The sequence below is a fragment of the Bubalus bubalis genome, chromosome 2, assembly GCF_019923935.1.
Source record: "Bubalus bubalis isolate 160015118507 breed Murrah chromosome 2, NDDB_SH_1, whole genome shotgun sequence".
Lineage (NCBI taxonomy): Eukaryota > Metazoa > Chordata > Mammalia > Artiodactyla > Bovidae > Bubalus > Bubalus bubalis.
This window is the reverse complement of record NC_059158.1, coordinates 63,834,615-63,850,229: the sequence shown is the minus strand read 5'-3', so window position 1 is coordinate 63,850,229 and position 15,615 is coordinate 63,834,615. Positions and strand designations below refer to the sequence as shown.

General features: G+C 36.2%; 1 protein-coding gene across 1 annotated transcript in view; it reads left to right on the top strand.

Moving 5' to 3' along the window:
* Positions 1 to 15,615, top strand: part of ZNF804A (zinc finger protein 804A) — a 336,208-nt gene that overhangs the window by 257,072 nt on the left and 63,521 nt on the right. Inside the window, exon 2 of the mRNA XM_006067674.4 lies at positions 10,210 to 10,353. Within this exon, the coding sequence (XP_006067736.4) occupies positions 10,210 to 10,353 (144 nt within the window). The remainder of the gene's footprint in view (positions 1 to 10,209; positions 10,354 to 15,615) is intronic.

The window sequence follows — 15,615 nt, the reverse complement described above, 5'->3', positions numbered from 1 at the left end:
CTGACCCTATAAATACAAAACTCCCAGGTTTTTGCTCTCCACTAGGGTCCAGGGTGCACTGGAGAAAGAAATGGCAACCCACTCCAGTGTTCTTGCCTGGAGAATCCCAGGGACAGGGGAGCCTGGTGGGCCGCCGTCTATGGGGTCGCACAGAGTCGGACACGACTGAAGTGACTTAGCAGCAGCAGCAGCAGCAGGGTCCAGGGTTTCCAACATGAACAAGCTTCATTTGCCCTTGTAGCAACTTCCTTCATAACAGTCTTTACTTTTATCCTGGGTCTTTAGAGCAGATTTCTTGTACATGATAGTTAGTCTGTTTTTTATGCAGTTTTTTCTTTTAATTGATGTAATTAAAATGACTTTTTTATACAATTGATGTAATAACTACCTTGTTTGTCTTTGTTTTCTATTTGTTAAATTTATTCTTTGTTTCTCTCTCTTTTGGCCTTTTTTTCTGCCTTCTCAAGCTTTAATTAAGCAATTAAACAATGTATATTATTCAATTTTATCTCTTCCCTTAGTTTAATACCTTTTTAGTGGTCTGTCTGCAGTTTCTAACATGCATTCTTACTAATCTAAGTCCAGTGTCACATAGCACTCTACCATTTCACAGGCAGTGCAGGTGCCCTTTAGGAGACTATTCCTTTACCCCAGTGCCTTCTTTTTTTTTTTTTTTTTTATTAAGGTTTATTGAAATATAGCTGCTTTGCAATGTTGTGTTAGTATCTATTGTACAGAAAAATGAGTCAGCTATATGTATACATATATCCCCTCTTTTTTGGATTTCCTTCCACTTTGGTCACCACAGATCACTGAGTGCCTTGTTCTATACAGTAGGCTTCCCCAATGACTCTGAAATGCAGGATTTGATCCCCAGATCTGGAAGATCCCCTAGAGGAGAAAATGGCAACCCACTCCAGTATTCTTGCCTGAAAAATCCTATGGACAGAGGAGCCTGGTGGGCTACAGTCCAAAGGGTTGCAAAGAGTCAGACCTGACTGAGCAACTGAGCACACATTTTCCTTTCTGACATTGCTGTGACTCATTTTGCTTACTTATATGTTGTAACAACCCAATTCATTGATGATATTGTTGTTTTAAACAAAGTTAACTTTTTAGATGTTTGGATATATCTATTTTACATTAATTTGTTCCTTCTCCAACTTTTCCTATATTGAAGAAAAGAATTACTTACAGGCAAGATCCATTGATGATGATTTGGTTAGTATATCTGATAGAGGCTGAATCTGAAGATTTTCTCTTTGTTTCTGTTGTATAAATATGATATGTCTAGGTGTTTGTCGTTGTACTATTTATATCCTTTTAATGTTCTCTGAGCTTCCTAGGTCTGTTATTTGGCATCTCTATTAATAAGGAAACTTTTCAGCCAATTGTCTTCAAATACTTCTTCCACTGCATTCTCTTTTCTCTTTCTGGTATTTAAAAAAAATTAATTATACCTTGTGATATTATCCCATATTTCTTATACATTCCTGTGTTCTGGCTTCTTCTTTCTTTCCTTCCTCCTTAAATTTTAGTTTGTTTAAGATTAAGGTGTTTGTCGTTGTACTATTTATATCCTTTTAATGTTCTCTGAGCTTCCTAGGTCTGTTATTTGGCATCTCTATTAATAAGGAAACTTTTCAGCCAATTGTCTTCAAATACTTCTTCCACTGCATTCTCTTTTCTCTTTCTGGTATTTAAAAAAAATTAATTATACCTTGTGATATTATCCCATATTTCTTATACATTCCTGTGTTCTGGCTTCTTCTTTCTTTCTTTCCTCCTTAAATTTTAGTTTGTTTAAGATTTTGTTGGCACATCTTCAATTTCATTTTCCTCAGCTGTACCATGTCTATTGATGAGTCCCCTGAAAGTATTCTTCATTTCAATTAGAATGTTTTTTTTTTAATTCTTGCATTTTTTAAAAATTCCTTCTTGGAATTTCCATTTATTTGTTTACATAACCTGTTTACTCTTGCATGTACCCTGTCTCTCCCATGCTGTTAATATAGCCTTCAGTCTCCAATGCCAAATGGTGTTCTATAACTGTTCTCTTTCTGAATAAACTTTCTCATCCTAAATTTAAAGCTAAAGATAAAAGAAGGAAAGAACTGAATAAAGTGTTCCTCTTATAGAAGGTTGATAAGGGAAGTCATCTTTGAGGAAAGAACATTTTAGCAGAGATCAGCAAGAAGTGAATGAGTATTTCATGCAAGCACCTGGTATGAGAACATTCAAGGGAAAATAAATGATAAGTCCAAGTGTCAAAGTGATTGTATAATTAAAGTTTCAAAAATCTTAAGGAAATAAGGGTAGGTAAAGCAAAGTACCTACATCCATAAAATTAAAAGATGCTTGTTGCCTGGAAGAAAAGCTATGACCAAACTAGACAGCATATGATAAAGCAGAGACATTACTTTGCCAACAGAGGTCTATCTAGTCAAAGCTATGGTTTTCCCAGTAGTCATGTATGGATGTGAGAGTTGGACTATAAAGAAAGCTGAGCGCCAAAGAATTGATGCTTTTGAACTGTAATGTTGGAGAAGACTCTTGAGAGTCCCTTGGACTGCAAGGAGATCCAACCAGTCAATCTTAAAGGAAATCAGTCCTGAATATTCATTGGAAGAACTGATGATGAAGCTGACACTCTAATACTTTGGCCACCCGATGTGAAGAACTGACTCATTTGAAAAGACCCTGATGCTGGGAAAGATTGAAGGTGGAAGGAGAAGGGGATGACAAAGGATGAGATGGTTGGATGACATCTCTGACTCGATGGACATAAGTATAAGCAAGCTGCAGGACTTGGTGATTGACAGGGAAGCCTGGTGTGCTGCAGTCCATGGGGTCACAAAGAGTTGGACACAACTGAATGACTGAACTGAAGTGAACTGAAAGCAAAGTAGAAGAGAGAGAATGATAGAAATTGATGACAAAGACGTAGTGCAAGTAACAGGTGGAAGAGCACATGTGGGTCATTATAAAAGCATTTATTCTAATAATTATGATGGGCTATTAGGGAATTTTGAGCTGAAATATGGTATCATCTTATTTTATTCTAGAAAATGTGTCTTGTCAGAAAGACATTCATAGAAAATACCAGAAAACTGATAGTCTTCTCCCAGTTCATCTTAAAATCAAACCCAAGACAAAGGCTTCTATGCAACTAGTTATTTATTTTTTATTTTAACTTTTCATTTTATATTGGAGTATAGCCAATTAGCTATGTTCTGATAGTTTCAGTGAAGAGCAAAGGGACTCACACATATGTATGTATTCTCCTGAGAGTTGGACTATAAAGACAGCTGAGCACTGAAGAATTGATGCTTTGAACTGTCGTGTTGGAGAAGACTCTTGAGAGTCCCTTGGACTGCAAAGATATCCAACCAGTCCCTCCTAAAGGAAATCAGTCCTGATTATTCATTGGAAGGACTGATGCTGAGGCTGAAACTCCAATACTTTGGCCAGCTGATGTGAAGAACTGACTCCTTTGAAAGGCCCCTGATGCTGGGAAAGATTGAGGGCAGGAGGAGAAGGGGCTATGACAAAGGATGAGATAGTTGGATGGCATCACCAACTCAATGGACATGAGTTTGGGTAAACTCCGGGAGTTGGTGACGGACAGGGAGGCCTGGCATGCTGCAGTCCATGGGGTCACAAAGAGTCAGACATGACTGAGTGACTGAACTAAACTGAACTGAACTGATTCTCCCCTAAACCCTCCCCCCATCCAGGCTATCATGTAACATTGAGCAGAGTTCCCTGTGGTATACAGTAAGTTCTTGTTGGTTATCCATTTCGAATATAGCAGTATATACATGTCGATCTCCAACTTCTTAAGTCCCCTTTCCCCCTATCCTTCTCCCCTGAGACAAGTACTTATTTACTTGGGACATGAGCCCAGGAAGCAGAAATGAAGTTCCACAGAAGTGGAAAAGGTAAGAAAAGCTAATATAAGGATATACTTACTGTTTGTCACTAGTACAAGTAACTGGTGCTCCTTCCCACTGGGAATCTCTGTGGAATCTTAGAAATGTGTCTCAAAATTATCTGTCTGGTAGGTAAAAGGGGAAATAGCTTATCCTTGAGTTCTTACTGTCCACGAAGGTCAAGGGTGGACCTGTATGGTGTTAACTGCTCAACATTCCTGGGTTGTATATTTGTTAGTGCTAAGAGGGAATCTGCAAGCTCCTATATCATGAGTCAGAGAAGCCACTGGATGGGATGTGATGCCTCAACGCAGCCTGGGGACAACTGCAGCCAAGTGGTACTACAGAAGGCTGATGGAGACTGTGTCAGAACTTGTCACTTTGATACTAACTGGGACAAGAGATATGGCCCAGAAGATGTGCAGTATTTTACAGAATGTGTAGACTATGGATTTTCTGATGAAATGCCTTCTATCAAATATCCTCTTAAACTAGAACAGTTTTGTGAACTCTTCCTTGGTTAATAGTTTCATTACAATCAAATTTTAGCAGACTTTTTCTCTCTTTAGAGAACCTATAGTGAAATTTATGGATATAAATCACAAGGATACTTTTATTCTTGACAGGAGCAATGAGAGAGATAGAGACAGAGAAGAGAGATTTTTCCAAAGTATTTAAGTGTTAATTACATACAAATATTTTTTAGTTCTGAAAATAATTATATACTGACAGTGCCTGATCTATTTATACCTTCACAACTTTAGCTACTTTAAATAGAGCATTCCTGGCAGAAATCTTGGATGTAATATATGATCACAACTATTATTTAGCAATGATAATTTATATATTATTTGCTGTTAGCTCTAAAGATGTCCCCCAAATGACTGGGTACTGAAAGCCCAAACGTGAACATGGCTACTTTAATAACAGTGTATCTCTTAGTGCTGCTCGTTTTTGTCATATTTGTTTTTTATATACATGTTAATTTAAAAGGACAGTGCTGGTATTCCTTATTATTATTTGTCAAGTGTCTGCTAGTGCTGGGCTCTGTTATAAGCTCAGAGATATCACAGTCAACAAAGCAGGAGTGAATCCCTGCTCTCCTGGAGCTCATGTTCCTCAGGGAAGGTTACTGATGGCATTGAGTTACGGTTGACTCTTGCTGCTGCTGCTGCTGCTAAGTCGCTTCAGTCATGTCCCACTCTGTGCGACCCTATAGACGGCAGCCCACCAGGCTCCCCCATCCCTGGGATTTGCCAGGCAAGAATACTGGAGTGGGTAGCCATTTCCTTCTCCAATGCATGAAAGTGAAAAGTCAAAGTGAAGTTCGCTCAGTTGTATCCAACTCCTAGCAACCCCATGGACTTCAGCCCACCAGGCTCCTCCATCTATGGGATTTTCCAGGCAAGAGTACCGGAGTGGGTTGCCATTGCCTTCTCCAACGGATGACTCTTAAGAGGGGCTGAATAGCATTTGACACCGTGTGTTATGCTGAAGCCAACATAAGTTGCATCATTTTGGAAAAGAGAGGTTTTCCCTTCAAAGTCCTACTGGGTACTATAGGAGAAGGTAGTGGCACCCCACTCCAGTACTCTTGCCTGGAAAATCCCATGGACAGAGGAGCCTGGTAGGCTGCAGCCCATGGGGTCGCTAAGAGTCGGACAGGACTGACCGACTTCACTTTCACTTTTCACTTTCATGCATTGGAGAAGGAAATGGGAACCCACTCCAGTGTTCTTGCCTGGAGAATCCCAGGGATGGTGGAGCCTGGTGGGCTGCCATCTGTGGGGTCGCACAGAGTCAAACACGACTGAAGCGACTTAGCAGCAGCAGCAGCAGCAGGGGATAGGTGGAATGACCCTGCGACTCTAGATAAACTGTTACCTTGTTTCAATTTGCTGTTCTGCAAAAACTCTTGCCCTGCAGAATTGCTATGGTTGCATGTGAAAAGATTATTGACTTTGTAACTTGGGGATAAGGCTGAGCGCTGAAGAAATGATGCTTTTGAACTGTGGTGTTGGAGAAGACTCTCGAGAGTCCTTTGGACTGCAAGGAGACCCAACCAGTCCATTCTGAAGGAGATCAGCCCTGGGATTTCTTTGGAAGGAATGATGCTGAAGCTGAAACTCCAGTACTATGGCCACCTCATGTGAAGAGTTGACTCATTGGAAAAGACTCTGATGCTGGGGGGATTGGGGGCAGGAGGAGAAGGGGATGACAGAGGATGAGATGGCTGGATGGCATCACTGACTCGATGGACGTGAGTCTGAGTGAACTCGGGGAGTTGGTGATGGACAGGGAGCCCTGGCATGCTGTGATTCATGGGGTCGCAAAGAGTCGGACACGACTGAGTGACTGATCTGATCTGATCTGATCCCTGAAAATAAGGATTCAACTTTTACTGTCTTTAGGTATATGTAAACTGTGTTTGGAGAAGGCCATGGCACCCCACTCCAGTACTCTTGCCTGGAGAGTCCCATGGATGGAGGAGCCTGGTGGGCTGCAGTCCATGGGGTCGCTGAGGGTCGGACACGACTGAGCGACTTCACTTTCACTTTTCACTTTCATGCATTGGAGAAGGAAATGGCAACCCACTCCAGTGTTCTTGCCTGGAGAATCCCAGGGACAGGGGAGCCTGGTGGGCTGCCGTCTATGGGGTCGCACAGAGTCGGACACGACTGAGGTGACTTAGCAGCAGCAGCAAACTGTGAAGAGTTTGGAGGATTTAATAGCTACAAGAATTCATCCTTTCTTCACTTTCTACCATCATACTTAGTGGGGCATTGGTAAATGTGTACATTATTGAACAGAATGTGTTTGCCAGATAGAGGGGAGAGTTTGAGTTTGAGAAGGAAATATGAGCAGCTGTGTTACTCTTCCATTTTATTCAATGCTTTTCTTAACTTATGCAAGGAGGTAGCTGTGTTGAATGTCTGTATACTATACTTTATGATACCAGTCAAGGCCTCTTTCAATACCATCTGCACTGGAGAAGGAGAAGGGTCATGGGCACTGGGCATGTCAACCTAATGAGGGCTGATTTTGTCTACATACATACTTAAATTTTTTTTCTAGATACTAGAAGCCTTGTTTTCCATGCTGCTTCTCCCTGTTTGCACACACAGCAGCTACCCTTTCCTCATCTTCCAGGATCCATCAGTTTACACACATTTTTAAAAATGTATAATCAATGAAAGTACATATGACTCTTTTCCCTTATGACACATTCAATAACCAGTCGTTCTATTCTACTGATGTTTTGTAAGACACAGCCCTGACTTCTTCCAGCAGTTTATATCAAGTTGAAAGTTCTAGCCTAAAAATATTTATTACTGTGAAACTGTTTGCAACCTTAACTGCAGCTATGCCATGCTGCTTTTAACATCTTAGAGGAAGATATAGAGAGAAAGCAAGAGAACAAACACATGCCAAAATATTAACAATTATTTTATTAAAGAGAAGGCCTTATAAAATTTTTTGTCATCTTCTTGTAATGTTTCTATAGTTCTGAATGTTTTACAAAATGTAAGGTATAATCAAAAAAAAAACCTGAAAACTAAAATACCATGAAGAATAAAACAAAGAGTGGCAGCCTATAGCATGAAAGAGACTGAGAATCATATCAGATGAAGGTAATGTATGGGCCTTATTTGAATCTTGCTTTGAACAACTATTTTAAAATATTAGACAATTGCAGTTATGTGAACAAACTGACTGGCTATTTGATGATAGTAAGAATTGAATGTAGTTTTTTTGTTTTTTTAGGTCTGATATTGGTTTTCTGATTTTTTTTTTAATCTTCTATTTTAGAAATACACACTGAAAGATTAACAGATAACATAATATGAATTTAGGACTGTCTTTAAAAATTATCTGAGGCAGGGGAAAGGATATGAGGTAGGAGTGGATAAAATGAAACAAGGTTGGCCCTAAGTTAAAGATAATTGTTGAAGCCAAGTGATGGGTATGTGGGAGCTCTTGTATTGTTCTCTCTACTTTATTTTCTGCTTAAAAGTTTAAACATAATGAAGTGTTATGGATCAAATTATTTGTGCTCAAATATTAGCTGCACATTTATTTTTTATATATCATTAGCCTAGATATTTAACTTTCCTTTGCTTTAGTACTCTCACGTGTAAAATGAGGAAATGTCTAGAATGCACATTTTTATCATTTTGACCATGATTGAATGAGTTAATATATACAAACCTTAATCAGCAACTGATCCTAAAAAAGTACTGATTAAATCTTGACTATTATTTTTAGATTTGTTTTCCTCTTTCAAATCTAGGCTAAGGCTTATACTTTTGAAGAATGCAATTTAGCCTAAGAATCTCGGTTTGCTTTACTCAAAAATTTCCCACTTTTGAGGAAAGAAAAATTAGGAAAAATTATTGCTTCTCTGGAAAAAGATCAGTCTTAGGAAGGAAAAAACAATACCATAATAAGAGATAACCAAAAATTTAGAGAGAGGAAGTCACTTAACTGTAATTATAATTAATAAGGAAAATCAACTAGTTTGCAAAGAAATTGCTGTTCAAAAATATTGTTTTGAAAGTTAATTATGCTTTGAACCAGACTATTGCCATTATAATATTAACGCAACTCATATTGATTAGAATTTTATCTCTGCTTTGCACACTTTTGCCATGAAATCATGGTACTTAATTTTTGCTTCATTTAAATTGGATGATCTACAAAGTATTATTTTGAAGATTTTGTAAAAATTCAGTAAGCAGTTTAGATCTGTATGAGTCATTTTCATCATTTTAAACTAACTTAAAAAAAAAACATATTGGATGCAAGCAAAAAGAATAATGGGGAATATTTCTGAAATCTGCTGCAAAATGGTAAATTATTCAAATTGACAACTCATATATGAACAATTTGAGTGATTTCTGCAATTTATTACCTCTTTCTGTGAAATTGATAAAATTAATCAAACATAATGACAAACCACTGTCTTTAAAGTAAGAAAGACGACTATGTACATACAGATTATGCAGATGTATTATGCATTGCTACAAGACATACTACAAGTTTTACCAAGAATGATGGTGAACACTATGAAATGATGCATATACAAATATATAGCAAAATAAGGTAACAAACATATTAATCACTCATGAAATTACAGTTAGTAAATCACTTTCAAATTTTTTAGAATTTAAATATTCAAACTATGAGTTTTTCTAGCCTGTATATTTAGTGAGAGGATTACTGCCATTGACATAGAAAAGATTGGGTCGTTTCATCTCCACATTCTAGTGCCTGAGGGAGTGTAGCACATAAGAGGCTTGAATGTATAGTTGTTTTGAATTTAAATAAATTGAACATGAGACAATCTGTAAATTAGAAACAAATATATTCTATGGTAGGGATTGAAATGTAGGTCTTTATATCAGTACTTCAGTGAAAGACTTGGACAGTGTTTCAGCATTCAGTGTTTATTCATGTCTGACATCATTAACATTTAAGCAAGCATGAAATAGCAATTAAATTTAGATTTAAGAAAACCTAAGTGCTACACACATTTTCCTGTTTTATGCTTTGTAAATGAAAGCTAATGATAACTCACTGCATTTTTCATATTTTCAGGAGTTTGATTGTATAGTGATATTTATTTACTATCAGCATGATGAAAGCAATCTGTTTATACAGTTTAATTCTTTTCAGTTTAGGTAAATAGCTTGCAGGAATGAATTTCATTTTCCAAAGACTAGTGAATTTTAAAAGTGCAACCTAAACAGATGTGGGTCAAGATGAAAACATTAGTCAAATGAAATCTACTTGGGATGAATAAATTGCTGTACAGATATTTTGGGGAAGCAAAGAAAAATACCAAGCTTGAATATTTGCACACCAATATGGAGGACATATTTTAGATGTTCATAATTTAGAAGTTTTATGTTAACTAAACATAGACAGTGTAGCTAGAAATTGACAGTTGAATTAACAGTTGTATGAGTTTCATATTTCTTCTGTGCTAACATAGCATAGGAACTTGTTCAGGCAAGGACTTCTATTTCTTCTGTGATTTTTTTTTCTTCTCCATATTTATATTCTTTCCATTATTTATTTTGATCTCTTCTGTTAATCTTTAATTTTCTTTAACTGATAATTTCTTCTAATTTGCTTTGCTGGTATTTGCTTTATATATCTCTTTGTCTGTGATATTATTTTTAATTCTAATGACTATACTAAGCTGTCAACTGTCAGAAGGAAGGAACCTTAGAGGAAAACTAATTGCTTCCTTCTTCAAAATTCTGTTTTTCAGGATTATGCTGAGAAGGAGAACACCATAGCCAAAGCGCTGGAAGATCTGAAGGCCAATTTTTACTGTGAACTCTGTGACAAGCAGTACTACAAGCATCAGGAATTTGATAATCATATTAATTCATATGACCACGCTCACAAGCAGGTAAGAAAGAGGTGTCAAAAAACCTCTAATATTTCTGAACTTTTGTAATAATTTGAATTATGTAGACTGCATGAATATAATATATTTATCTTGCTATGAAACTTTTAAAGATGCCAGTCTGGGGTGATAATTTAATGACTTATATAAAAGACATTAAAAAAAAAAAAACCACCAAAAGTCAAGTCTGAAATAAATAACCAATATCAAGAAATGCTATTCAGTCGCCTTTTAGTGATTGACAGCAGTTTGAAAATTGTATTCTTCAGGTGGTGATCCTTTAAATAATTTAAAATGTATTAATTTCTAAATATGTCAATCAACTAAAGACATTTATCAAATATAAATGAATTTATTTATAATTATTTAGAGAAGGCATTTCTCTTTTAAGCTACCATTAACAAATGATGAAAGAAGTTTCGCTATGGTTAAAAATAATCTAGGGTTACTAGTTAAATAAATACATAATAAGTATATGATTTAGTTTATTTTAATACTATTCCATTTCTCTATTTTTTAATGGAAAGAACATAAATTTTATGACTTAAGTTTAAAAAACAAAGTACAGAATACCATTAACAATGTGAAATGAAACAATATTACCAAAACTGAATAAAAACAACAACAGGGTGAGGGAAGTCAATTTTGACTGGGGGAGCACGTTGATAGCGTGCATCAGGGTTGGTGGCTGCAGAGTCGGCTCTGCCCTTGGGCATTCTGTTTCCAGAAATGGCTCTGAGTCTCCTGTAAAATCAGATTCAGGTTCTCCATGCAAGGGTGTTTTAATCATTTCCCTATTGATAGAAAATCAAAGGTTATTTTTTGTTGTTGTTATTTTTTCAACACTCTATGTATAAAGTTCAGTTTAAAATAGATAGTGACATCAGAAATGACATTCATAATATAGATTCTGTTTTCCTCATATGCTTTACCTCTATCAATGCAATAGCATACGCTGTTTAGCTTACTTGATATGATACAATGGGCTTAGTTATCAACTTAAAAATACTTTCCTTTTTAGCTATCACTCACAAATATCATCCAAATGTCATTTTGGTATTAATAAAAAGTACATTTTGACCCTTGAATTTGCACTAACTTTCCATTAACATTTACTGTAAATGTGAAAAGGGTAGGGAGAAATGATCACATTAAGTGCTTATGGACCAATGACATGTATTTTCTATTGTCAATTCTTTCATTTCTCATACCAACAAATCTGTGCTTGGGGAAACTATTGCAGGGAGAACATTAGCCTCTATTTACATATGTCACTAATTAATGCAGACTAAACTTAATGATCTGCCCCTGTCTTTCTTTCCCTGGTAGTAGATCCACTGGCACGCTAGTTAAGGAAAAGGTTTTGATGCAAATACCAGTCCTCTTATATAAAAATGCATATATATAAGTATATCACTGCTTGATTTGAACATTAAAATCCATCAGCAAATAGCATGGATTTCATTCTACTGTAACTTGCATTTGTTTTATAAAAAGGTTCTGGAACATGGTTCCTGATGTGGTAAATTGAAGGCAGTTATTCCTCTGATTTTTCCAATATCTTCCTGTATTCCTTACAAGAGTACAAAGTTAGAATGTTATATTATTAGCAGGGTATTGAAATGTGTTTACAAATTCTTTTTGGCTTCATTCATGAATTAACATCTGATGTTAGCAATTAAGAGCAAACCTGTGTATGTTTCATGGTATAAACTAGGTATTTCAGAATGTATGTGTTTGTGTATACATGTATTTTAAGAATATCTTACCGACTATGTATTAAATCCTTTACCAAAGAATACTTCATTCAGCCACAGGTTGTCTGGAAAATCAAATTCACTTAGATTATCATGAGGACCTTTCTATCTCCATATTCTTAATGAAGTTAAGATACTATACACTGTACACAGATAAGGGAATTCAGGATAAACCTGGTTTGTTCTTTTGAAGGTCCAGTCACTTGATACTTCTCAGGGACATAAGGCTCTAGAGACAGATTATCTAAATGACCATGAATTCTGGCAGATAGCGGAAACTTAACTGATTGATTTAACTTTAGGTTATGTAACAGTAGCAGAAAATACTTAAAATCTATGTGATGATCGTATCCCTTCCCCATACGATAGTGGTACATGTTTGAGACAATCTTCCTGGACAATGCACTCTCTTTTCTGAACAGAGACCTCATCCCATCACAGCTAGCTCTGTTTTTACCACAAGATTCCCAAACCTTGGCCACTTCAAATTGAGTAGAGGGGAACAACATTTAGGGATGAGCAATTCAGATTCTTTTTTTCTCTTGAAAACTGAAATCAAGATAAAACAAAACAAAAAATCTTTCTATTCTTTGATTATGACTGGACCTCACACTTGAAAAGCGTAATCCTGTGCTATGGCTAAATGCATTGAAAAGTTGAGAAAACTGGTTTGCTTAAAGAAAGAACAAAACAAGCACACGGAAAATGAGATCTGTGTGGCCATGTGACAATGGAAGGAAACTTAGTATGGAAATAGAAGTTTTGAATTTGAAAGGCATTCAGAAAAAAACAAAACAAAACAGTCTTTACAGTAACTTATATGCAGATCCTTTCCTTGGATTCAGAGAGATACTTCAGCTTGCTATTAATAAATGAACTTAAAAGGAAACCCCTAAACCAAACCCAAGTTTAATACTTACTATTGTGACCTAAAAAGCAAAAAAAAAAAAAAAAAAAAAAAGCTCTAAGTAAAATATTTACCTGTCTCGGTGGAAAAAGCAACATTTTTGATGTCCTGCTGTAGAAAACACCCACATAAGAAATATTTATACTCAAGGTCCATGTAACTTAACTTTCAGGTAAGAAAACCTACACATTACTAGGACACTTCTTCAATGGAATTAGAAACAGGCAAAGAGACCTCACATGTGATACATTCTCTTCCTCCAGAGATGTTTCTGCAGGGCCACCTGATGCAGGGTGAAAGGTAGAATGAGCCTTAGCCCTGCCACTCACTGCTTTGGGTAAAATAAACAAAGCCTCAGTTAACTTGATCATTCTTAGGAAGAATAAATGAGAGAATCACATGAACACACTTTTCAAAATGTAAAAGAATAGTAAACATTAAATTAGTTTTTATTATACGACTTACCAAAATTTCATTTCCCCTAAAATGTTTGTTGGAGACGACTCTTGAGAGTCCCTTGGACTGCAAGGAGATCCAACCAATCCATTCTAAAGCAGATCAGCCCTGGGTGTTCTTTGGCAGGAATGATGCTAAAGCTGAAACTTCAGTACTTTGGCCACCTGATGCGAAGAGTTGACTCATTGGAAAAGACTCTGATGCTGGGAGGGATTGGGGGCAGGAGGAAGAGGGGACGACAGAGGATGAGATGGCCGGATGGCATCACCGACTCGATGGACGTGAGTTTGAGTGAACTCCGGGAGATGGTGATGGACAGGGAGGCCTGGCGTGCTGCGATTCATGGGGTCGCAAAGAGTCGGACACGACTGAGGGACTGAACTGAATTGAACTGAAAATGTTTGAGACACTGATAGTTCGCCTTTGAGACTTTTCTTTATATAGGCTTCCCCAAGGATCTATTTTTACTTCATAAAGGTTAATAGAGTCTGAAACATAGGCAGATAATCTTGACCTCAGAGCTGTTTTGCCTGCCTCCCGTATATGGATTTGCAAATTAATGTTATGGCAGGATGTTTTGCATTAGAATTCTAAGCTTCATAGAAAAATCTGTTTGTCTCATCCACATACTCTTTGGATAACTTTCAGGGTTATCCTTGTGCTCTTACCACTAAGACTCACTAACATGGAGTTAAAAAGAGGAAGAGGCACGGGTGTATGGAGATGATCACAGTAGCTCATGAATTAGAGTTCATTTTTGAAATATTTTTCTTTACCTTAAAACTTGAAAGCCTTTGGATTGTTACCCTTTAATGGCAAGGATTGTTTCCCTTATATATTTATTCTTGACAGCATCTATTGCAGCATTTGGTACAGTTTACACACTGAATCAATGCTTCCCATATAAATAAATGTAAAAAAGGCTCAACTCAAATTCCTTTTGAGGTTTTGTACTAAACCACAGCTTTGAGGTAGGTAAGAGTTTCAAAAGAATAAAATTACTTATTTATAGATTTATACTTAGATGAAACTAATTGTAAGGAGTATGTTATATAGGAGGACTAAGTGACTTGTAAATTGGATGAGTATTTTGAACTCTTCCTCATTTATGAGTATTTTTCCTTTATAAAAGTAATGTTGCTGATTATAATATAGCAACAGATTAAATAGCATATATTGTGTATATTCTCTAAAGTTTTCCTATATTTAAAGCTTTTTTACTATCAATGTATTTTGGATTTTTATTGTATTTTTTTAAGTGAGAAAATTATCAAAAGCAAGTAATACTTTTAGAACTACCTCAGAGGTTTCACTTTCAATAGGATAACACAAAATGCTCCAATGGACTCTTGTGCTCTTGTGCATGAAACAAATAGATCCTCTACAATATAAAATTTTTTTTTGAATTGCTAAGTTTCTAGGAAAGGTGGTACCTCTAAAGAGTTATTCCACCACCACAGGGTGGGGGATTGCTGAAGGGGAAGCTACTGGCTGAAACCTGGGCATATAGTAATAATAACCTACAAAATGTGAAACTCAATGAAGAGAAACTCCCACTATGAGCTTTGCACTCTGGAAATGAACCACGGACAGCAGTTGGTAAACTTTGACTAAGACTTCTGAATGAAAATGAATACTTCCCATAGTTCTTGATTGAAACATATAAAACCCTTGAAAAAAATCAAATTTAAAATAGACTGTCCACTGAATGTGATTATAAAATCAGGGATCATAATCAAACATCAGAAACTCTAATCAAAACCTCAATTTTTTAATACTGAACTTTACAAACTGATTGTACAATTTATATGTAAGAATGAATACAATCCTAAAAAATCAGCTAAAAGAGGGAAGATTTGTCTTGGATACCAAGATTATATACATCTCTATTGGTACAGTGATGGAAAGATTGATTAATGGAACAGAATCTAAAGCTGTGATACAAAAATCCATTTATGTTTGCAAATTTGTTAAATAACAAAGGCAGGAAGAACTGGTGGTTAAAAATATGTACTTTTCAAAAAATAGTATGTGATGATTCATTATATTTCCTTAAAAAAGAGATTGATTCCTTCTTCACATAACAAGCAAAATCAACGTCAGTGAATTAAAGAGTTAAAATACAAATTAAAAACTTAAAATTTA